Source organism: Erpetoichthys calabaricus, chromosome 4, assembly GCF_900747795.2.
Source record: "Erpetoichthys calabaricus chromosome 4, fErpCal1.3, whole genome shotgun sequence".
Lineage (NCBI taxonomy): Eukaryota > Metazoa > Chordata > Cladistia > Polypteriformes > Polypteridae > Erpetoichthys > Erpetoichthys calabaricus.
This window is the reverse complement of record NC_041397.2, coordinates 225090095-225113462: the sequence shown is the minus strand read 5'-3', so window position 1 is coordinate 225113462 and position 23368 is coordinate 225090095. Positions and strand designations below refer to the sequence as shown.

The window sequence follows — 23368 nt, the reverse complement described above, 5'->3', positions numbered from 1 at the left end:
AAGGGACACAATAAAGCACCATTTTACAAACTGTCGTTCTATTTTTAAGAGAAACAATTGTACTAAAAAATAAGACTCATGACTGTAATCTCGCATACGCGCCGAAGGCGGCAGTAGAAACGAACAAGCCACAAATAAAGAGCACTTCACCGGGGAAGAGAAGTGGGTCTGGCGCGTAATGTGACGCATCCTTTTAAGGCTGTAGCGCGTGGCTCCGACTCCTAAGTATAGCATCCTGTCTGACAAGCGGAATTCAGTGCTGAGACAGTTTACACTCTAGGTCCTTCGACGGAAAGGGGGGTAAAGTGTCCGGCAAAAAAAATAATAGTAATAAAAACAAATAAAAATCTACCACCAAGAAGCCAGCTTCTAGACCCAACCAGCACCCTAAAACTCCCAGCTCCCCAACACAAAATGACCCCTGCCGTGCTGTTCTCGTGAACTCAGTCCTTTTTCGAGAGTAGCTTGTCCAAACCTCGCGAGAGCGCGCGAGGGAATAAGTTGAGGGAACATGGCGACGTCTAATCTGTTAAAGGTAGGAGGCACTTCGTTTTAAATGCCTGTACGGTTTCCTCTGAGCCGGTGCTTGTTTTCTTTTTGCCGGTTTGAGAGTATATCGCAGGGCGTCTTGTAATAGCTTTCAAACCAAACGGGCAATTCTGTTTTCAAATGGTATAGGAGTGGAGAAATACAGTGGGGGGTTTGAAGTGTTCGTTACGTTATTTTGCGGATTACTGGAGAACAAACAAAGCTGCGGCTTTTTTCATAAATGTCGCTGCCAGTGTTACTCGAGTGGCCTATTTTAACGAATTTGGTATCTGGATTTGTGTACAGGCCTTGCAGCGAGGATGTCTGCTGGTTTGGTTATGCATGTGGCAGGCAGTTCACAAAACAGCATTGACTAGCTATCGTAGGACAGCACCCCTAGAATTGTTTTGAGTAAATTAGTATCAATATTTTAAACCTATTGACAGCCGCGCAGTACTGGTCTGATTGTGGTATTCTTCATTTCGTTACCGTTTGAAACTTTTTCAATACCATTAACACGGTTTCCAGGCTCTACAGCCCAGATATCTTAATAGAGTGCTACACGGTTTCACACAATTAATATGTGTGTAATATCCCTTATTAGTTCTTTTGCGTGGCACGACTTAATCGTTAGACAAGTTTTTATCATCCATCTCTTGATCTATTTTCTAAATCCTAGTTTAGAGTCAAGGAGTGGCTGGAGTCTGTACCCGCCACATTGGGGGCAGGCAAGAACTAACCCTGGATGGAGTGTCGATTAACCTTTAACATCCTTGCCTTGAGAAGTAGGAGGGTAGCCCACGCAGACACTGCAAGTAGTGTTTCTGTATGTGTGCGCATACCACCCAGAGATTCACCAAGCCAAGAAAATGTCCATGTCTAAAATTTTTGTTTGTTGCACATGTTATTCCAAATAAAGCACTAAAGGGCTAATTTTTACATCTGGATCTCTGTAGTACCTGCAATATTTTAAAAGTGTTCAAGAAAATGAACACAATTAGTATTGATGTCATTTTTAATGTACAAGGGTTAATTTTTTTCTCCACATTCATAGCAGTATGCTTTAATCCCTCTACTTTTACATGAAGGGTATTCTGTCACAGGGAAGTAGGAGCCTATCCCAGCAAACACAAGGCCAGATCAGGAACAATCCCCTGTTAGCTTGCCAGTCTATCACAGGGTGAATACACACATAGGACAATTTAGTATTGCTAGTCCACCTAACCTGCCCAGGATAAATGGGTTTGCAGATTGATGGATGGATATAATGTGAAATATGTAACTTATATATTCGTGGATATTCTGATAAAGAGACACTGGTCAATAAATGCCTGTGACTGTTTTTGCATCTATTAATCCAAAACTACTTGTGCTGGTGTATTTTGTACTTTGTTTGTATTTTAACTTGAACCTACCATCCGCCATCTATCCTCAGTGTGATTCACTAGTACAGTGTCGCAATGGGTTCCCTCCAGTGTGTCCTAATCCGGTTTTATGAGTGGATGCACAGTCGCAAGTTCCATATGGCGCATTTGGTACATAGCGTGGGTACTTGCATATGTATGACAACGGTGAGATGTTTTTCTTGCAATGACTTTGTCTGCAAAGAACATGGAACAACTGAAGTGAAATGTGATACATGTGCAAATCCTGCAGTGGATGAAAGTGTGATTAGCGACGAATGAGCACTGAAGAAGTGGATTAGGTTTATTTTCAGATAGTCCTAGACTGTGTCATACTATTCAGTAATATAGTATTAAATTACATTAAAAACATGTTCAATTTAAAATTATTGCAATATTTTATATTTCAGCCTCACATATAAAGCCTGCATATATAAAGCCTGCATATAAATGGCCATTTTAACACTGGTGCATAAAGTATACCACGTGAGTACTTATAAGATGGGAAATGGTGCAAGTAGTTAAGGATTAAGCAATTTGCCACTTCCTGAATGCTTTGTTTTTGTAGTATACTACAGTCAGTTTAATGAAAAATCATTGTTATCTAATGTATATATGTAACAAAAATGTGTGTGTGTGTCTGGCATACAAATCATATCATCTTCATCATTTGTTCATGGGAAGACTGTGACTATGTACCGCCCAGAATTTTGACCCTGGGGTTTTTTTTTTTTTCCTCTCTTTTTATATCAGAAAAGACTGAAGCCTGAATAGCAAACAGACCAGAGCTTAAAATTACTTACAGATGCAATGCTGGGTGCTGCTTTTCAGTAGGACATATTTTTACAACTGAAAATAAGCACAGAAAATCCCAGAAATATGTGTATTTATCTGTATTGACATTTCACATTATTACTTATTAATTCAATGGTAACTGTTAAGCAAACAATAATATATTAGCTGACCTTTTAAATTTGAGATGGGTTTAGTAAATTCCGAAGGCATAGATTGGGAACGATTAGTCTCAGTTACAAGCTGTACACTGTCCACTGGATCTTCTGCACCACAGAAGTGGTGTCTTTCTTCCTCTTTTTTGGGTAAAATAGAATTATCGTTCAAATACAAGTCAGTCATTTTGTTTCAATTAGTTGCAACCACTTTTTGAGTCAGAGATAAACAGTTTTCCAAAAGACAACCAGGTGTTTGTATAGTTCTCATAACCCAGCATAAACTAAAATAAACAGATGGCTCACATGAAGTCATCTGTATCCTCACCAGTGGCTGACATGTGCATAGGGAACGTTTTCCAGATAAGAAATTTACCTAATTTACTTTACAGCAGAAAAATAGAAATCTGAGTAGTCATTCTTACTAGATTCTACAGCCTTTAACAGATGTGATGGATTACAATTTAATGTTCACTTGAGACAAGGCAGTGAGACAACATTTAAAACAAGTTCACGGTCATCTAACCAAGCAGTTGTTGGAATGCTTTTGGCAGACAGACATCATTTGCTCCCAGCTCTTAAAACAACGGCAAGTCACAAAAAGAACATGCAGCTCGCCAGCAGCAGCAGAAAGACAGCAGATGATACGACGGCATCTCCTTAGCGTGCGTTCAGCCGCCCCCCCCCCCCTCATAACACGAGCAGCGTTATACGTCCTGCGAGAAAGATTTAACCACGCCTGGGGCCAGAAATAAAGTTTTAGAGTAAAAGTGAAAATAATGCATATGTAATAATTCCCATGAAAATAACAATCTCTTTAAATTGTATATCCGGTGTGGAAGACGGCCGGGATGCCTCTTCACTCTATATTCAGGGGGAGCAGCCCTGGGTGGTGCAATACCTCCCCCTGGACGCTAGATGGCCACCCCCCTGGGTTGGAGCAGTGCCTCGGTTTCCCGCAGGGCTCCACAGGAATTGGAGTTGGGTGCAGCCCTGTTGGGTCCTGCAGGCACTGCCAGGGGGTGCTGCAGCCGGGACTCCTGAGCCCGTATGGGCAGCGTATTCGCCACACCCGGAAGTGCAGCCGGGAATCGGCAATCAACCACTTGGAGCACTTCCGGTTGGACTATAAAAGGGCCCAGCAACCACCACTGAACTGCCAGAATTGGGAGGAGGAGGACAAAGCTTAGAGGAGGAGTGGTAGAAGAAGAAAGTGTGTGGTGTGTTTTGGTGGTGCTTTATTTACACTTGGGACTGTGTTGTGCCTGTGGGGATTACGGGGAAGACATGCCCTGCCACCTTGTCCATCTGTGTGGGGTTAGGTGCCCATATAGCGCCTTTTGTTACACCGGTAAACCAAACCCAGGGGTGTGTGAGCGAATCGAGCAGGGGGCGATGCACCCTAGTATAATATATATATAAAATATATATTTCTCTGTTATAATAAAAAAATCCTGGGATGAGACTTTTTAGCCTGGGACGAGACGTCACTTTTTCAGAGAGATACTTTCATGTCCCGCAAGATGAGACTTTGTGCCAAGAGATTTAACCACGCCCGGGGCCGGAAATAAAAGAGAAAGAGTAGATGACAAAATAGAACATAGTAAAGAATTCAAAAACATTGGCACGAGACACATGCAGAGCAGGTTAGAGATAATGAAAGTACTAAAATTTGAAAGTCTCAAAAAAATGATAGTAAAGACCACATTAGCACAAACAATTGGAAATTATTACTTGATGAAATAACGTAACAGCGAAAAGAGATTGAATATATTGTTCGGATTTAAACTTTAAGTCGGAGACTTGTAGATCGTCTGATTCTTGTTGGCATCAGGGAAAAGTAGTGTTTCTTCCCAGTGAAGAGGCGTATCCACGAGAATTAAAAGATTCGTTGTTTGGTAAAAGTGAAATCCACATAGGCGAGCGGCAGAGACGTGAAGTGGCTGGCGCATAGCACAGGCCGGGGGGGTTAGCAAGTGAAGCCCCCTAGTATATATATGTATAAATATGTGTGTGTGTGTCACACACATCAGGGCTTGCAAAATTTCAAAATCCCTGGTAGCCCTTCGGGCAGGCACTCTTCAGTTTTTGGTAGCCCAAAATAAATTTAAGTAGCCCGAGTAAAAAAGAGATTATTTTTAATGTATAATATTGTAAAAGAAACAAAACATCAATCAAAAAATTGTTAAAACACAAATTACAACAACTGTATAAAAATTACAATCATCAACTCAAATATTTGGTTCTAATTGAACAGAAATTTCTATGAACTTGTAAGAACTGTGTAAAACATGAATCAGTCTGTGTCAGATTCTGAATCTGAAATTTCCACTGAAGTAACGGATGAGAAAATGCCACTCGACGTTGAGGACATAGCATCTCCATCAGCTTTCTCTTCCTGTGCATTGGCCTCCATTTCACTGCTCTTTGTTCTTGTCGGGGTTTTATGATCCAGGTGTCTTGAACCTTTTCCAGAAAACATCCAGAAACGAATTGACTTGTTATGGCAAAAAGATTCAACTGTTTCCCCCATTAATGGAGAGTTGCATGCAGTCATTCAGTGTTTCAGAGTGTAGAGAGGTACGATGCGTTGTCTTCACTCGGTTCATGCAAGAAAATCCTCTCTCACAGATGGCTGTTGATGGACTAAGTGTCAGCATTAATTTCACCAGCAACAAGATATGAGAGAGGTGTTCTGGATTCTCAGAGAGGAGATCTCTGTACAAGCAATCATCTACCTTGCTACCCCGGTGTTCTGCAAGCCACATTTTTAGATCCATCCATTCCTGTGGAATTTTCTCTTTCTCTTCCTCATCTAGCAAACTGGCAAAATGTGTGACAAGATAATCCACCTCTTCATCCCCATAATTTGCCAGCTCTTCTCTGGGGTAGGGAAGAGTGGAAGGGTCAAAAACCTTGAAACAAGAGAGAGGCTTTTCACACAGATTTTTAAATCTGTTGTCCATGTACTTGACTGTGTTGTCAATAATCTTCTGAATCTCTGCACCAAAGGTGTCTTTGTCTGTGCCCTCACCTCTTCTAGCAGGTCGCTGACTTTTTGTGAGCTGAGTTCCACAGTAGCAAATGCTGTGAACTTTGTGTCCAAGGTTTTCTGGTATTCTCCTGGTTTTGTTTTTAGGCTGAGTAAGCGTGATGTGGTGCTCTCAACTAACTGATTTGTTCGTGTGATGTTTAGGTTATCATGCTGAAAATCAGTACAGCACTTGGATAAGATGGTACTGTAGTCCAACATGAAATGCAGGAAGCGAACAAATTTCTCAGTCTTCATCTCCTGCACCACCCCCTTAGCCTTGGCTGCATCCTCGGACTTGACATCACTTCCTCCTGCCATGTTCTCCATATGAACAACAGTGGGAGTGTAATTTTTTTCCACAGCCTTCAGACATCTCAGCCGGCTTGGATGCCACCATGTGCTCTTCAGGCCACTGAAATGTGCCAGTTTCTCATTTAGCAGTTCACTTATTTCTGTCAGTTCTCTTCGCTTCTTTGGGGAATAGTAGTACATCTTAAAAGATAGTTTTCAGTGTATCTTCAGATTTCACCAGGTACTCACAGCCTTTCACGCTATCCAGCACGGCTAGCTCTAATTTGTGTGCCACACAGTGGATTGTTATGATGTGGGGTATCCTCTGTTTCAGACTCCCAGCTACTCCTGTTTTCTCACCCATCATCACTGCAGCACCATCAAAATTTGCACACACTACTTTCTTTTTCCATGTGTCTTCTCTGATACCCATGGTGTTCACTGCTTCATCAATAGCCTCTAAAATACCTGCAGCATTTGCACTCTTGACTGGCTGACATTTGATCATGTATGTGGATATGTCACCATTATCTCTCACATACCTGACATGAACCAACTCCTGTTCTATTATACCAGTGTCTGTACTGCCATCTGCAAGAATGGATAAGAACCTGCTTTCTTGAATTTCCTTTTCGATCTGGTCTGTTGAAGTTTGTGCTATTGCTCCAATAAACTCTCTGCAAGCATGGTCATTGAGGTAAGTGGAACCAAGATCTAGGCCATTTGCTTTTTGACGTTTGCAAAGACTGCTAAATTTTGCCAATGGTAGTTCACTCTTTGCAACATAGTATGCTGTTCTAAACAGCTTTTTCAGGACTTCTTGTTGTGCTTGGTTTATTTTTAGTATGTTTTTTGCAATTGGTGTTTGTTCTGGGAAAGATGCTGCAGACTGAGCACCAATGCATTTCTTGTGATGCAGAGATTTCTCATGGTTTTTGATGGGGTCTTTCCTAAAATTACTGGTCCCAGTAACAAAGGCGCTTGTCGATTTCAGTAACAAAGGCGCTTGTCGAGTCAGAAATCGAGGGAAACTCACGACACACCCGGCAGAACATTATGTTATTTAGCTTGTCATATTCCAGCCACAGAAATTCTTTTGTCCATGAAACCAAAAAGCTGCACTTTCTTTTTGCCTCATAGTTTGATTTGTCATTACTTTTCCGCTTTGTGGTAGGCTTTTCTTTGGCTGTCCCTTCTTCACCCTGACCTGTCTTATTTGGCTCAGCAGAACTAAAATTCCTGCGTAAATCCATCTATTTTTACACACGCACACACATAACGGTCAGCGATTTTTTAAATTCTCTGCGCAATCAACCTCTATCACATGTTTAAGCTTGCTGCGGGAGATTTCACTTGTCACGTTTGAATAGTAAGCTAATGAGTGATAAGACAATGTCAGAGGAATTGGTGCGCAATTAATCTGTCACTGACCAATCAGTACTGCCGCTCTTTATACACAGTTCGCGCAATCGCAAAGTGAAAGTTAAAAACAAGTGCGAATTCAAATGCGATTTCAATATTTCACATATTGACAGTGGCTCATCGATGCCCGAAAATGACATAATTACCCAGCTACATTTGCGAAAGAATGCAAAAGCATTGACATATATTTTTCCTTCCTATGATAGCTTGACGGGCAGGGCTGAGATAGATTTTGGTAGCCCGACTGGAAGACAGCAATAGTCCGGGACGTCGGGCTAGCGATTTTGTGAGCCCTGCGTGACATACACAGTATTGTGCGCATGTCTTGGGTACTTGTGGAAAAAAAAGCATGAATGCCTTCAGAAATAATGGTGTGAATACTTTTTATTAATCAACAAGCTTTCTAGAAATTACAGTAAACAGAAAAAAATCAAAAGTAAAATTAATATCTGGTGTGACCACCCTTTGTCTTTAAAACAGCAACAGTTCTCTTCAGTACAGTTCTGAAGGTATGCATGTAGTAGATTGTTCCAAATAGGAATGTACAATATTGGCCAAACATTCTACCTCGATATTTTCTGGGACTTTGATGGCAATGATAATTAGATGATATTTGCATCCTTTAAAATGTGTTTGTGAAAGTCCTATTGATCTAGCTTGTTCTTGATAATAAGATATTAATTGTAGCTTGCTAATGAGATTAATTGAAAAAAACAGTTAAGGAAAACAGGTTTTATTTATTTAAAACTGAAGTAAAATAACACAAAAACGTTAAAATCATCAGTCGAAGTATTACTAATGGCCTACAGGATTTACACAAAAGATGCATTAAAGACCAGCAAAACTTTTATAATGAGAGCATTTTTAACAGACACTTGTAAACACATTCTGTCATATTCTGCACAAAGACACAAAAAACCCCAAACCTATAACATTTTTAACCCTTTGAAGCATACGGGACAAATATGTCCCACATATTAAAATGCATGCCTGTAGTTTATTTACACACACAATGATGCAAAATGTTTTGTAATGGATCCAACAGGTGTCAGACCACTACAAAAGGTCCTTTATATTGTCCACGTGCTTCAAGCCACCATTTCGTGACGAATAAACAGTGCTCGTTTTTCGGGTGTGCCGTGCTAGATATTTCAGGAGAGTTTTTTTAAAATACAGTAATCCCTCCTCCATCGCGGGGGTTGCGTTCCAGAGCCACCCGCGAAATAGGAAAATCCGCGAAGTAGAAACCATATGTTTATATGGTTATTTTTAGAATGTCATGCTTGGGTCACAGATTTGCGCAGAAACACAGGAGGTTGTAGAGAGACAGGAACGTTATTCAAACACTGCAAACAAACATTTGTCTCTTTTTCAAAAGTTTAAACTGTGCTCCATGACAAGACAGAGATGACAGTTCTGTCTCACAATTAAAAGAATGCAAACATATCTTCCTTTTCAAAGGAGTGCAAAGCAAGCAGTCAAAAAAAAAAATCAATAGGGCTTTTAAGTATGCGAAGCACCGCCGGTACAAAGCTGTTGAAGGCGGCAGCTCACACCCCCTCTGTCAGGAGCAGGAAGAGACAGAGAGAGAGCCACAGAAAAACAAAGTCAAAAATCAATACGTGCCCTTTGAGCTTTTAAGTATGCGAAGCACTGTGCAGCATGTCCTTCAGGAAGCAGCTGCACACAGTCCCCCTGCTCACACCCCCCTACGTCAGCGCAAGAGAGAGAGAGAGAGAGAGAAAGTAAGTTGGGTAGCTTCTCAGCCATCTGCCAATAGCGTCCCTTGTATGAAATCAACTGGGCAAACCAACTGAGGAAGCATGTACCAGAAATTAAAAGACCCATTGTCCGCAGAAACCCGCGAAGCAGCGAAAAATCCGCGATATATATTTAAATATGCTTACATATAAAATCCGCGATGGAGTGAAGCCGCGAAAGGCGAAGCGCGATATAGCGAGGGATCACTGTATAAAATTTACTTCTAATCTTTTTTCAGTCAGATTTATGAATTCATTTGTGTAGATGCTAAAAATCAATGTAAAGTTGCAAAATATGTGTAAATACATATAACATTACATGATATTCTTGAAGGGACACATTTGTCCCAATGTGCTGCATGTGTCGATTAGATATACCGGTGTGATTCACTCATTCTACTTCAGATTCCGTTATGGCACGACACTTCCACATTGATGATGACGAAATTATCCAATATTTGAATGCTGATGACAGCGGGGATGAGACTAACTTGGTACTTGATACAGAAGATCAAGAATTTTTGGAAGGTGATGCTGATGAGATTGGAACAGATGTAATTATTGAACCACCAGTGAATGACAAAAATTCGGGAAGTGACAATGCTTCCGCAGTTACTTCTCCAGAACCTGCTGTTCCTGGTCCTTCTGGTCACCGTCCAAAGCGGATGAGGTCAGCTGTTGAAACAATGCCAGACACAAATAACTCCTCTCCATCTTCTGCTACAGGTGCTGCGCCTGAAGAACGTCCACCTATAACTTTCACATGGCGCGAGTCCTATAGACCTTTTCTGTTCAGAGACGACAAGAAACCACAGGCTTATGGACAAGTTAACATGGACAAAATCTCAGATTCAGAAACTTTGGATGCAATGCCAGCACCCCTGCATATATTTCAAGCAGCTGTGCAATTTGACAAGCTTGTCAAAGAAATACTGGTTCCAGAAAGTATCCGGTATATGCAACAGAAAGGAAACACTTTCTCCATTGAACCTGCCGAGATGAAGGCATTTATTGGTATGAATTTGGTCATGAGTTACCATGTTTTGCCATCATTACGGTCCTACTGGTCCACACAACCCGACATGGCGGTGCCATATATTGCTCAAGTTATGCCTTTGCAGCGATTCGAGGCTGTTCGAGCAGCTCTGCATTTTATTGATAACAATGGTTGGCATGATCCTGATGATAGAGCATGGAAAGTGCACCCACTTATTGTTCATTTCAATGCAGCCTTTCAGGACATACTCAGCATAAGTGAGGAACAGTCCATAGATGAACATATGATCAAATTCAAAGGCCACAATATTATGCGCCAATATGTAAAAGGCAAACCAATAAAATGGGGCTTCAAAATGTGGTGCAGATGTGATGCTCATACTGGATATTTATATCAATTTGAACCATATCTTGGCAAGAAAGCACAGCATGTGGAACATAATTTGGGAGAGTCAGTAATCTTGCACCTTACTGAATCATTACCCAGAACAGGATGCCAAGTATTTTTTGATAATTTCTTCAACTCTCCGAATTTGCAGTACATCCTTGCAGAAATACGAGGTTGTGGAACGGTTCGTGCGAATCGGAGAAATATGCCGAACTGCCTGCCAATTGATAAAAACATGAAAAGAGGGGACATTTCTGCTGCTTCCAGTCGTGGCATTGCCTGTGTGAAATGGAAGGACAGCAGAAGTGTTGTGATGTTGAGCAACTTCATTTCGCCAATTCCTACTATCACTGTGAAGAGACAAGTAGCAGGATCAGCTAATAAAGTAGATGTCCGTTGCCCTTTGGTAATTCAGAAATATAATCAACATATGGGTGGTGTTGATCTTATGGCCCAGACAAAGGTGACATATGAAGTTGACAGGAAAGCCAGAATAAAATATTACCTTCGCATCTTCTTTGATTTGGTTGACATTTCTGTGAATAATGCATATATGGCAACAATGGCGGCACGCTTAGACGCTGCGGCTGTGTGCTCTCCGACTCAGATTGTGTTTTTTCCACCCTGCCTGGATAAATACATGTATAGCCGGCAGGATATTTTATCTATCGGTTTATGGAGCGAGAATTGCTCGACCTCCGAGTTTCTCCGCGTCCACAACATTCCGGACGACATCGCACGAACACCGGGCTCTCCGTGGATTACAATCCCAGCTTCGAGGAGCCGGCGGCGGCGCAAAGAACGTAAACAAAAGAGGGGGTGCCGAGGCGGCGTGCTAGTGAGGCTAAGGAAGCAGCCACACAAACCACCGCTTCCAAGCATTTTCTCCTCAAATGTGAGGTCGCTGGCAAACAAACTGGACGAGTGGCAGCTGCGGATTGCAACGGAAAAGATCATCAGGGACTGCTGCATATTGCTGATCACGGAGACGTGGCTTAATCCACTCATACCGGACACGGCGATCGAGATAGCAGGCCACACAGCACACCGGCAAGACAGGACAGAGCAATCCGGTAAGAAGAGAGGAGGGGGGCTGTGCATTTATGTGAACAATAGCTGGTGCACAAATTCCACCATAGTCACCAGACACTGCTCTCCAGACGTGGAGTTTATGACAATTAAATGCAGACCCATATACCTCCCCCGTGAATTCAATGCTATACTGCTAACTGCTGTGTACATAGCACCTGATGCTAATGCTAACTCGGCTCTGGGGCTTTTGCATGACACCATCAGCAGTAAACAGAGCAAGTATCCTGAGGCTGTTCACATCATTTCTGGGGACTTTAATCATGTAGATCTGAAAGCAGTTCTCCCTCAATTCCATCAACACATAAAGTGTGCAACCAGGGGAGTAAAAACACTGGACAAGTTGTACACAAACATCAGACAGGCCTATAGGGCTAAACCCCTAGCACACCTTGGCCAGTCTGATCATACATCTCTGCTTCTAATCCCTGCATATACTCCCCTCAGGAAACAAGCTCCCATTATGACCAGGACTGTTACCAAATGGCCCGAGGAGGCCTCCCAACAGTTGCAGGACTGCTTCCAGAGAACCGATTGGGAGGTTTTCTATCACCAAGACTTGGAGTACCACACTACTGCAGTCCTGGATTACATCAGGTTCTGCACGGACAACGTCACCAGGGACAGACGCATAAGGATTTATCCTAACAGGAAGCCCTGGATGACGAGGGATGTCCAGAGTCTGCTGAAAGCTAGGAATACTGCTTTCAGGTCTGGGGATGGGGCTCTTTACAGTGTAGCCAGAGCGAACCTGAAGAGAGGCATCCGAGAGGCCAAGGCAGCATACAGAAGGAGGATAGAAGATCATCTGAGCAGTAACAACACCAGGCAGGTGTGGCAGGGTGTCCAGCACATCACCGGCTACAAATCCAGCAACTCCTTGGCTGCTGAGGGAGACGCTTCTCTGGCAGAGGAGCTGAACATCTTCTTTGCCCGCTTTGAGGCGACACCAACAGCAGCTCCATCACAACAGCCTGTTCACAACAGCAATTTACTCACAGTGGAAGTGTGTGAGGTGAGGCGGGTGATGAGGAAAGTGAACCCGAGGAAGGCTGCAGGACCCGACGGTGTGGCTGGACGGGTGCTGAAAGACTGTGCAGATCAACTGGCCGGAATCTTCACCAGGATTTTCAACCAGTCCCTGTCCCAGGCCACTATCCCATCCTGCCTCAAGTCCTCAATCATTGTTCCGCTGCCAAAAAAATCCAACATGAACAGTCTGAATGATTTCCGCCCAGTGGCACTCACATCTGTCATCATGAAGTGCTTTGAGAAACTGGTGCGGAGTCATATCATCGCCTGCCTGCCAGCAGATCTGGACCCATTTCAGTTTGCTTACAAAGCAAAGAGATCCACGGAGGATGCTGTGGCCACAGCCCTTCATGCTGCCCTGACCCACCTGGAGCAGCAGGGGAGTTACGCCAGACTGGTCTTTGTAGACTTCAGCTCGGCGTTTAACACCATCCTCTCACAACGACTGGTGTCCAAACTGGCAGATCTGGGACTTCCATCACTCACCTGCAGTTGGATACTGGACTTCCTGTCGGGTCGCTCCCAGAGGGTCAGGCTGGGTCTCCACACATCCACTGCTCTCAGCCTCAACACCGGGACGCCGCAGGGTTGTGTGCTCAGCCCGCTCCTCTACACCCTCTACACATATGACTGTGTCCCCACTCACCATAGCAACAAGATTATAAAGTTTGCGGATGACACGACGGTGGTCGGACTCATCTCGGGCAAGGAGGGTGAGCTAGCATACAGGGACGAGGTGGAGCGACTGTCAGAGTGGTGCACAGTCAATAACCTGCTCCTCAACAACAAAAAAACAAAGGAGCTTGTTATTGACTTTAGGAAAAACAAAACTGACATCCAGCCACTCACCATTGGCGGGGCATGTGTGGAGAGGGTCCCGGTGTTCAGGTTTCTGGGTATGGAGCTGGAGGATGACCTGACCTGGAGTGCCAACACCAAGGAGCTGCTAAAGAAGGCACAGCAGAGACTGTATTTTCTGAGAATTCTCAGAAAGAACCACCTCCCAAAAAATCTGCTCCTTGCTTTTTATCATTGTTCCATTGAGAGTGTGCTCACGTACGGACTGTGTGTGTGGTACGGCAGTTGCACTTCCTCAGAAAAGAAAGCGCTACACAGGGTCGTCAGGATAGCGGAGAGAACAATTGGTTGTACCCTCCCCACTCTGGAACAAATCTACACCTCCCGAAGCCGCAAAAAAGCAATAGACATTTCGCAGGACTCATCACATCCCGGTCATTGCCTCTTCCAGCTTTTGCCATCGGGCAAGAGATACAGAGCTATGAAAACTAGGACAAACCGCCTTAAAAACAGCTTTTATCCGAAAGCAATCATGGCCCTGAACTCAAAATAAAACTGCTCTATATTATTCTTCCAATGTGCAATATATACCTTAGGTCAACAAGTGCAATTTGTATATTTATTACTATTCGGTTTGTTATTATATTCTGTCTTTTTGTCATTTTAACCCTTATTCCTCACACTGAGTTGATTGCACCTTCAATTTCGTTGTTCCTTTGTAAAAGTGACAATGACAATAAAGATCTATCTATCTATCTATCTATATATAATTTATCTGAAGATCAATGAAATATACCATTTCCATGACACTCCGATGAAGCGGATTGAATTTCGGGCAGCATTGGCACGTTCACTGATATCTGATTTCTCCTGCAGACAGAGAAGTATTCCGACAAATATCCAAACACAAAGGCGTACACAAATGGCAACAAACCCTCGCAAGCCAGAACATACCATGAAAAAGACAGAAAAACGCAAAAGATGTTATTACTGTGCACAAAAGAAAATTGAAAACAGAACTGACAATGTATGTATAGTGTGTGATGTTCATTTATGTTATACATCTGACAGAAACTGTTTTGTTGATTTTCATAACAAGTAATAACTGGAAGCATGACCTTGGCGCATATAGGGACAAATACGTCCCATATTTTTTTAATGACAGTATGCATATGTCACTTCTAAAAATGGAATAAATGGATTCTATTAGCTTGTTTGCATATATTTTTCCACAAATTAATATCACCTGATGTGTACTTCTCTTATGTGCTTCTTAAACAACAACATGTATTTATATAGCACATTTTCATACAAACGGTGTAGCTCAAAGATGAAGAAATTAAAGTTTATATTAAACAAAAATAAGATCAGGAAATGCTAAGTAACAAAGAATAAAATAAGGTCAGATGGCCAGAAGGACAATAAAAACCAAAAAAAAAACAGCTGCGGGAAAAAAAAAATTTGCAGGGGTTCCAAGGCCAAGAGACCACCCAACATCTACTGGGTATTCTACCTAATCTAAATCAGTCCTTATGGCTTTCAGGCTTCACATGAAATAATTTGATGACGATGATGGTCATTTGGACATCTGGCCTTCAATCCATCAATGTAGGGACTGCAGAACACCACCACAGAACACCGGAAAAAGAACAGTAGAGAAAGTCAGGATTAGTACGGATTGCAGAGCAGTGATAAAATGATAATTCAATGTATATACAGTATATCAGAGTTACACTAAAATATAACCATGAGAAAGCCATGTGTTGGTGGTGTGGACGGTCGCGTCTGGGGGCTGTACAACCTGGCGTGCACGCTTTACCTCAGGTTTAGTTCACAGGTCGTAGGCATGATAAAGTTTCCATTTAATTCAATAACATGTATCCATACGGGCTTGTTTACAGGTCGTAGCCATACGGGCTTGTGTTTGTATTACTAATCGTTGAGCTCCCTCCATTTGGATACGTGCCTCCTTTGCCTGTTTGGAGCCGTGACTTCTTCGCTTGTGGTGTTTGTGAAGCTCGTGGTAGGTGCCTCCATTTATACTGACTCTGGGAGGCCGCTGCATTTGACTGTGGGTTGTGTGTTTGGGTGCCACCTACTGACTTCTGGGAAGCCGCTGCGTTTGACTCTGGGGCGCTGCGGCGCACTGCACATGCGTGTCGGTGCCTCCATGCATAAATTAAAACTGTGGATTAGTAATGTAGATTCCAGATTTTAGGTGCATAACAGCAGAAGGTTGTCCCACCACTTCTTTTAAGTTTAGCTCTTGGAATTACAAGCAGATACTTATTCGAAGATCTAAGGTTACAACTTGGAGTGTAAGGTGACAGACATTCCATAATATAGGACGGAGCAAGATTATTTAAGGCTCTGTAAATCATTAGCAGTATTTTCAAGCCAATTCTGAATACAGTAGCATGGGTAACCAATGTAATGACATTAAAACTGGAGAGATGTGTTCAGATTTTCTTTTCCTAATTAAGATTCTGACAGCTGCATTCTGCACTAGTTGCTACCAATTGATGTCTCTCTTGGATAGTCCTGAAAGGAGTGCATTGCAGTAATCTAGTCAACTAAAAACAAAAGCATGAACTAACTTTTCAGCATCTTGCAAAGTTGTAAGGTATCTAACTTTTCTATATTTGTTATGTGAAAAAATGCTGTCATGGTAACCTGATTAATATGTGATTTAAAATTTAGTTCAGAGTCAATAATTACTCCTAATTTCTTTATCTACATCTTGACTTTTAAGCCTAATGGGTCAAGTTTATTTATAATACCCTCACTATATCCATTTCTTCTAATAACTAAGATTAATGTTTTTCATTATTTAGTTTGAAAAAATGACAACTCATCCATTCAGAAACACAAGTAAGAAATTGGGTTAGTGAATCAAGAGAGTCTGGGTCATTAGGTACTATTGATAAGCATAGCTGTGGTAAACTCATGTTATGCCTTGAGATAATCTGGCCTAATGCAAGCCTGTAGATCGAAAAGAGCAGTGGACCCAGGATAGAGCCTTCTGGAACACCATATAGAATGTCATGTGTCTTCGAAGTATAATTACCGCAACTAACAAAGAATTTTCTACTTAAGTAAGACTCAGACCGATTTAAGACATTGCCAGAGAGACCCACCCACTGACTAAGGTGATTTATAAGAATTTTGTGATGAATGGTATCAAGTGCTGCACTCAGATTTAAGAGGATGAGAAAAGATAAATGGCCTCTGTCTGCATTTACCCGCAAGTCATTTACTACTTTAACCAGTGCAGTTTATGTAGTGTAAGGTTAGAAATACAACCCCAAATCAGAAAAAGTTGGGACAGTGTGGAAAATGTGAATAAAAAAAGAAAAAAGCAAGTTATAAATTCTCCTCAAATTTTATTTCATTGCAGACAGTATGAACACAAAATAATTCATGTTTTTTTTTTGTCAACATCATTTGATTTGTAAATAAATATCCATTCTTGCCATTCAGGCTTGCAACACATTCTAAAAAGAGTTGGGATGGGGGCAATTAAGGGGTAGTAATGAGGTATAATAACTAAATAATGATGTGATTTGAAACTGGTAATGTTAACAGGTGATTGCTGCTTTTGTACCGAATCATGATTGCATCGAGGAAAGGCCTACTCCTTTAGGAGCAAAGATGGGCAGAGGATCGCCAGTTTGCCACCAAGTGTGGGCAAAAATCTTTGAAATGATGAAGAAAAACGTTTCTCAAAGACAGATAGGAAGAGATTTGGGCATTTCTCCCTCTACAGTGCATAACATAGTGAAAAGAATCAGGGAATCTGGAGAAATTACCGTGCGCAAAGGCCAAGGGCGCAAGCCTAAACTGAATGGCCGTGATCTCCGAGCCCTCAGACGGCAGTGCATTAAAAACCGTCATTCATCAATAAATGATTTAACTGCGTGGGCTCAGGACTACTTCAGGAAGTCACTCTCAAACACTACAGTACGTAGTTACATTAGGAAATGCCAGCTAAAACTATACTGGAAGCCCTACATAAATAGTGTCCAGAAGCGCCATCGACTTCTCTGGGCTCGGAGGCATCTGGGATGGTCCATTGTGCAGTGGAAACGTGTATTGTGGTCAGACGAATCGGTTTTTCACATCTTTTTTGGAAGAAATGGACACCGTGTGCTGCGGACCAAAGAGGAAAAGGACCATCCAGACTGTTACCAGATACAAGTCCAAAAGCCAGGGTCTGTCATGGTATAGGGTTGTGTCAGTGCCTTCGGCAAAGGTAACTTGCACTTCTGCAATGGCACCATCAATGCTGAGAAGTATATCTCTGTTTTGGAGGAACAAATGCTGCCTTCAAGACGACGTCTTTTCCAGGGACGCCCATGCTTATTTCAGCAAGACAATGCCAAACCACATACTGCGCGCATAACAAAGGCATGGCTGCGTAAGAAGAGGGTGCGGATGCTTGACTGGCCTGCTTGCAGCCCTGGTTTGTCTCCTATAGAGAATGTTTGGCGCATTTTGAAATGAAAAATGGGTCAACGAAGACCCCGTACTGTTGCGCACCTAAAACGTTGTTTGCAGGAAGAATGGGACACACTAACACCTGCAACACTTAGTCACTTGATTTCTTCAACGCCTAAACGTCTTTTAAGTGTTGTTAAAAGACAGGGGAACTGTACAAAGTGGTAAATGCTGTACTGTCCCAACTTTTTTTGAAATGTGTTGCAAGCCTGAATGGCAAGAATGGATATTTATTTACAAATCAAATGATGTTGACAAAAAAAAAACATGAATTATTTTGTGTTCATACTGTCTGCAATGAAATAAAATTTGAGGAGAATTTATAACTTGCTTTTTTCTTTTTTTATTCACATTTTCCACACTGTCCCAACTTTTTCTGATTTGGGGTTGTAGGTCTAAAATTGTCAAAAGCAGAGGAGTCAAGATTATTTGTCTTGAGCAGGGGTTTAACAACAGCAGTCTTAAGAAAGTCTGGGAAGACCCCTGATGAGTTTGCTATGTCAAGAACACTATCAACAAGCACATCAGATTCTTAGAAAAAGCTTGTTGGTATTGGTTCAAGGACGCAGGTGGAGGATTTCAGGTGAGAAATTATTCTACATAGATTGGATAAATCTATCCTGGTGAGAAAGAATTTAATTCACTTAAAATGGAATACCAGGATTTAATAGGACCACCTTTAGGGGGATATACTATATTATTGCTAATGTCATAATTTTGTGTTTAAAAATATAGCAAAAGCCTCACTAGTTTCAATGGTAGTTTTTTTGAGGTATTCCTTTAGGTGACCTGGGTTTAGCAAAGGATCAATTATAGAGAATAAAACTCTTGGATTACCAGCATTATTATTTATAATTTATTATTTATAATTTTAGAGAAGTAGTAACTCCTCTCCTGATGGACTATGTTGTTACATTCCGTTATAATCAGAGAATTTTTGGGTCTTCCATGGTATAATAGTGCTGGAGGATTTTTTAACTATATTTTCAGGAGTGACTATGTCAGCGGCAGCTCTTACTTTAGCATTAAAATTTTCCACTTTACTATTTACATTATTATCACTATTGTAGTAAGCGCTGCAATTGGACTGGTTGTTTAGAATGTTAGCAAACTTTGACACTACAGATATATCAAACTAAATGTATCAATCACTAACTTGAAAGTTCTATCCAATATTGAACAAGATATCAGCAAAAATAAAACAATTGTAAAATTCTACTGAGGAAACTTCAAGTTGTGTGACAGAAGCACCTGTCCATCTAAGGCTTCAAAGCAGCATGGTTACATATTACAACATTTCCTCCGGTGCTAAAAGCCCTCTCAGAAGGGCTGCTTGAGGCCATGAATACACAGGTACGTTTTTGCAAGTTTCCCCAATTTGTTAAAACATAGTTCTAGGAGGTGGGGATCTGTACAGGTGTTTTAACTAATGAAAGAAAAAAAAGTGTGCCTTGGAATTAGAACTCCAAAACCCCAACCACCAAGATGGCTTGCAAAATAAAACACTCCTGGTAGGCATATGCTTCTTACAGAAATAAAAATAATCTGTTTGAAAGAATTACGTAATTTGTTCAAACAGATTTTTGTTTTGTTTTTTTGACACCACTGGGCTCTGTACTAGATCAGTTTCACTTCGCAGATGGTGAAACAAGTTAGATGTTGAGCTCTCTTTAACGGTAAACGATTTCTGACGTACTTTGCAGATTGTTGTCTTTTAAGCAACATTGGACTTTTCAAAATCAACCACCTCTATGCAAGTGAGAACGATCCATGTCCATCCATCCATCCATTTTCCAACCCGCTGAATCCGAACACAGGGTCACAGGGGTCTGCTGGAGCCAGTCCCAGCCAACACAAGGCACAAGGCAGGAACCAATCCCAAGCAGGGTGCCAACCCACCGCAGGACACACACAAACACACCCACACACCAAGCACACACTAGGGCCAATTTAGAATCGCCAATCCACCTAACCTGCATGTCTTTGGACTGTGGGAGGAAACCGGAGCTCCTGGAGGAAACCCACGCAGACACGGGGAGAACATGCAAACTCCACGCAGGGAGGACCCGGGAAGCGAACCCGGGACTCCTTACTGCGAGGCAGCAGCGCTACCACTGCGCCACCGTGCCACCCATGATCCATGTCTTGCAATTAAATCTTAATGACATAGATTGTGAGGCTGTGTATCCCCTTTCACTTTTTGCACGCTCAGTTTTAGGCAGTTACACTAGCTTCACTTGTGATGCACTGACCATGCATGCACACACAATAATCTATCCTGTCAGATTACATGAAACAGTGAATGCGTGGACTCTCAAGGCATGTTTTTAATTGTTTTTTGCAAAGTGAGTAACATACTCGATAATTTCAGCTTGCACACTGTTAAAACAACAAGATATTATTGTAGACGATACATATCACACACTACTAGTTTCAAACTTCTTGGAGAACTTACTACAGTATGACTGCATGGTTTGGCTGTCTTTGTTGCTGCTGTCTTTTCAAGTAATCCCAGACTGGCAAGATAATGTTGACATCAGAGCACTGTGAGTGCCATATGATGCAATTCCATGTTGATCTTTTTGTTACATGTATTTTTTGTAGGATTTTGGCCTTGAGTTTGGCGTCATTGTCATGCTGCAGAATGAAGCTGGGAATGGTCATATACCTACTTGATGGAATTGCATGATAGATAACAACCTGCTAGTACTTCAAAGTAGAGAGGGGATGATCAATTTGAATCGGATCACTAACTCTGTTTGTGGAAATGCAGCCCACACCTGCTGGGAACTTGCACTGTGCTTCACTGTTTCCTGCAGACATTCATACATAAAGTGTTTTCCAGCTTTTCATTGGACAGACTTCTCTCTGTTAGAGGCAAAAATTTTAAAGTTTGACTTGGTAGATCAGTACACCTGTTGTGATCTCGCTACACCCCTAGTAATTTTGTTTTTGTGTGTAAAACCTTTTCTGAAGACTTTTCCTGACTGCAGATGTGTGTACCAGGGTCCCAGTGATCCCTGCCATTTCTGAGCTGACAGTGGTCCTGACCACCTTCAAATATTTAGGGGAAATAAGCTTGATGTATTTTTGTTTACTGCACTTATTTCCATGGCCATCCACTACATTTCCAGTCCTCAGCAGTACTCATTTGTTTATGCTTATGCAGAAGAACTTGGAAAGCCCATTTGGAAATATCTGTCAGCTGAGAAATCTCTCGGCTTGAGAGAAACCTTGATGATGGTCGCTATGCTCACATTTGCCATGGTGCAAGATTTGCAGGTTAAGCCATCACGTCAAGCACAGCCTCACCTTTTTATTATGGTTATTGTGTCCACTGTTTCATTCCATTTACAGAGCTGTTTCCATTTCAGAAAGTCACTTTGGTTAAATGTACACAATTTGTTATTGATCGTTAGCACCTGTTTGTTATGTTTGCTTGCTCAAACACTGGCTATGTGCTTCCAAAGATGTCAATATTTTAACTGAAAGGTGGTCTATGTTTGTTACTTTCTTTAAGAACATTCAAATATATTGTGTTGCTTTTCAAATCAGAGGAGACCCTTCAGTGCATCTAGATACTTTTAAAAGTTATCAAAGTTTCTGGTCCAGCTGATTACTCAGTAATTTGCTCAAGATTTTCACGTTTGCATCAACAAGTGCTTCCTGGCTTTAGTCTTAAATACACTTCCTCTTAATTTCTACTGGTGTCCTTTAAGTGTGCAATTCACTAGTTGAAATAAATCTGTTGAATTCACTTTATTGCTTTATGGTTTATCAAGAAACAAGTAAATGAGCACAGGTTCAAGGTTTGGGATTTGAATGAAGTAGTCCCGTTTAGTCATAACAAGAAGTAAGTAAGTCCAAGTAACACAAAATAATTGGTAGTCTGTGCAACAAAATTAAATTGTTCACAGGGCGCTTGAATCATGGCAGTGTTTCTCCCTCTGTTGCTAAGGTCTCAGAGACAATCCATTACCATGTGAGCTCTGTTTATATAGAAATCTGCTGGAAGGACAGTGCTTGCGACACTGTGGGTACTTGGTCATGCATTTTACTGGACTGACCACTCTTTGCTATGAGTCAAACAAGAAGGTTGTTTGTAATAGCACCCCCTCTGGATCTGGGGTGGAAGTGCTCACCTCAACAGAGCCTTGAGGGTGACCACTATGCATGTGTGTGTGACAGGTGTCATTTTTGTCACTTGTACAGAGTTCATTAGAATTTGTATCATCCAGCCAAATCTCAGCTTTTTAACAAAACTGGAAATAGCGTTTTTGTTGTAACTTTTTACCAAACATTGATACGATAAAGTTTTGAAAATACAACATATATTTAAAATGATATATTATTGTTGCATTTTATGAATCATATACAGAATGTCAAACCTGATCAAAAGAATGCAACAACCCAACCAACACAGCCTCCTCATTATTCATTGCAGTCTTTCATAACAAGGGTCCCACTATGCTGATGCCTTTGCTTCTATTCAGGTCATTCCCCCTTTGTGGCTGTAACCCTAACCACCCCCCAATGGGTTTACTCCTTGGTCTGGTGTTACAGAAACATTTGGTTATTCAAGCTTTAGTTCACCACTCAACATGCTTTAGTTGTGTTCACCTGTTCATTTCATTTAGATAAGTACAGTGTGAAGGGTGTCTGTGGAATACAGACAATGGACTTTTATCAGGTAAAGGTATACCTGATATAGGTAATTACGATAGTATTTGATAAGAAGAATTCATAATTAATTGCAGAATTACAGTATTTCAGGGTTCCTCTAGAGTGCCTCTTTCTCTTACACAAGTTGGCTCAAAAACTAATCAGCACATCGTCATCTCATAACAAGCTTAAGTATGATATTTTCTCGTGTAGCCGTTTTAGCTCTAGACCGTCCTCAAGAAAATGTGATACACAGACACACACCCGTCATCAAGATATCAGTGTTTTCAGTATCGGGACCCTAAAACTTTGACATTTGTTGAAAACCGGAGATCGAAATTTTGGATGAATCTAAAGCTTTCGCTCCTCCCCCATAGACAATAGCTTATGGTGGGGTTGGGAGCAAAGCAAAAAAGAACCATAAATGCTGCAAATAAAATTTAAAAGGTTAGAAGACAATGCAGCATAGAAATTTTAGGATTCATACACACTAGGAGGTATTTGCCCAATGTGTGCTGTGC

At 41.5% G+C, this 23368-nt stretch overlaps 1 protein-coding gene across 1 annotated transcript in view; it reads left to right on the top strand.

Annotated features, from left to right (window-relative positions):
* Positions 1–339: 339 nt before the first annotated feature.
* Positions 340–23368, top strand: part of LOC114650622 (cullin-5) — a 113031-nt gene continuing 90002 nt past the window's right edge. Inside the window, exon 1 of the mRNA XM_028800388.2 lies at positions 340–535. Coding sequence (XP_028656221.1) covers positions 512–535 — 24 coding nt within the window. The 5' untranslated portion in view covers positions 340–511. The remainder of the gene's footprint in view (positions 536–23368) is intronic.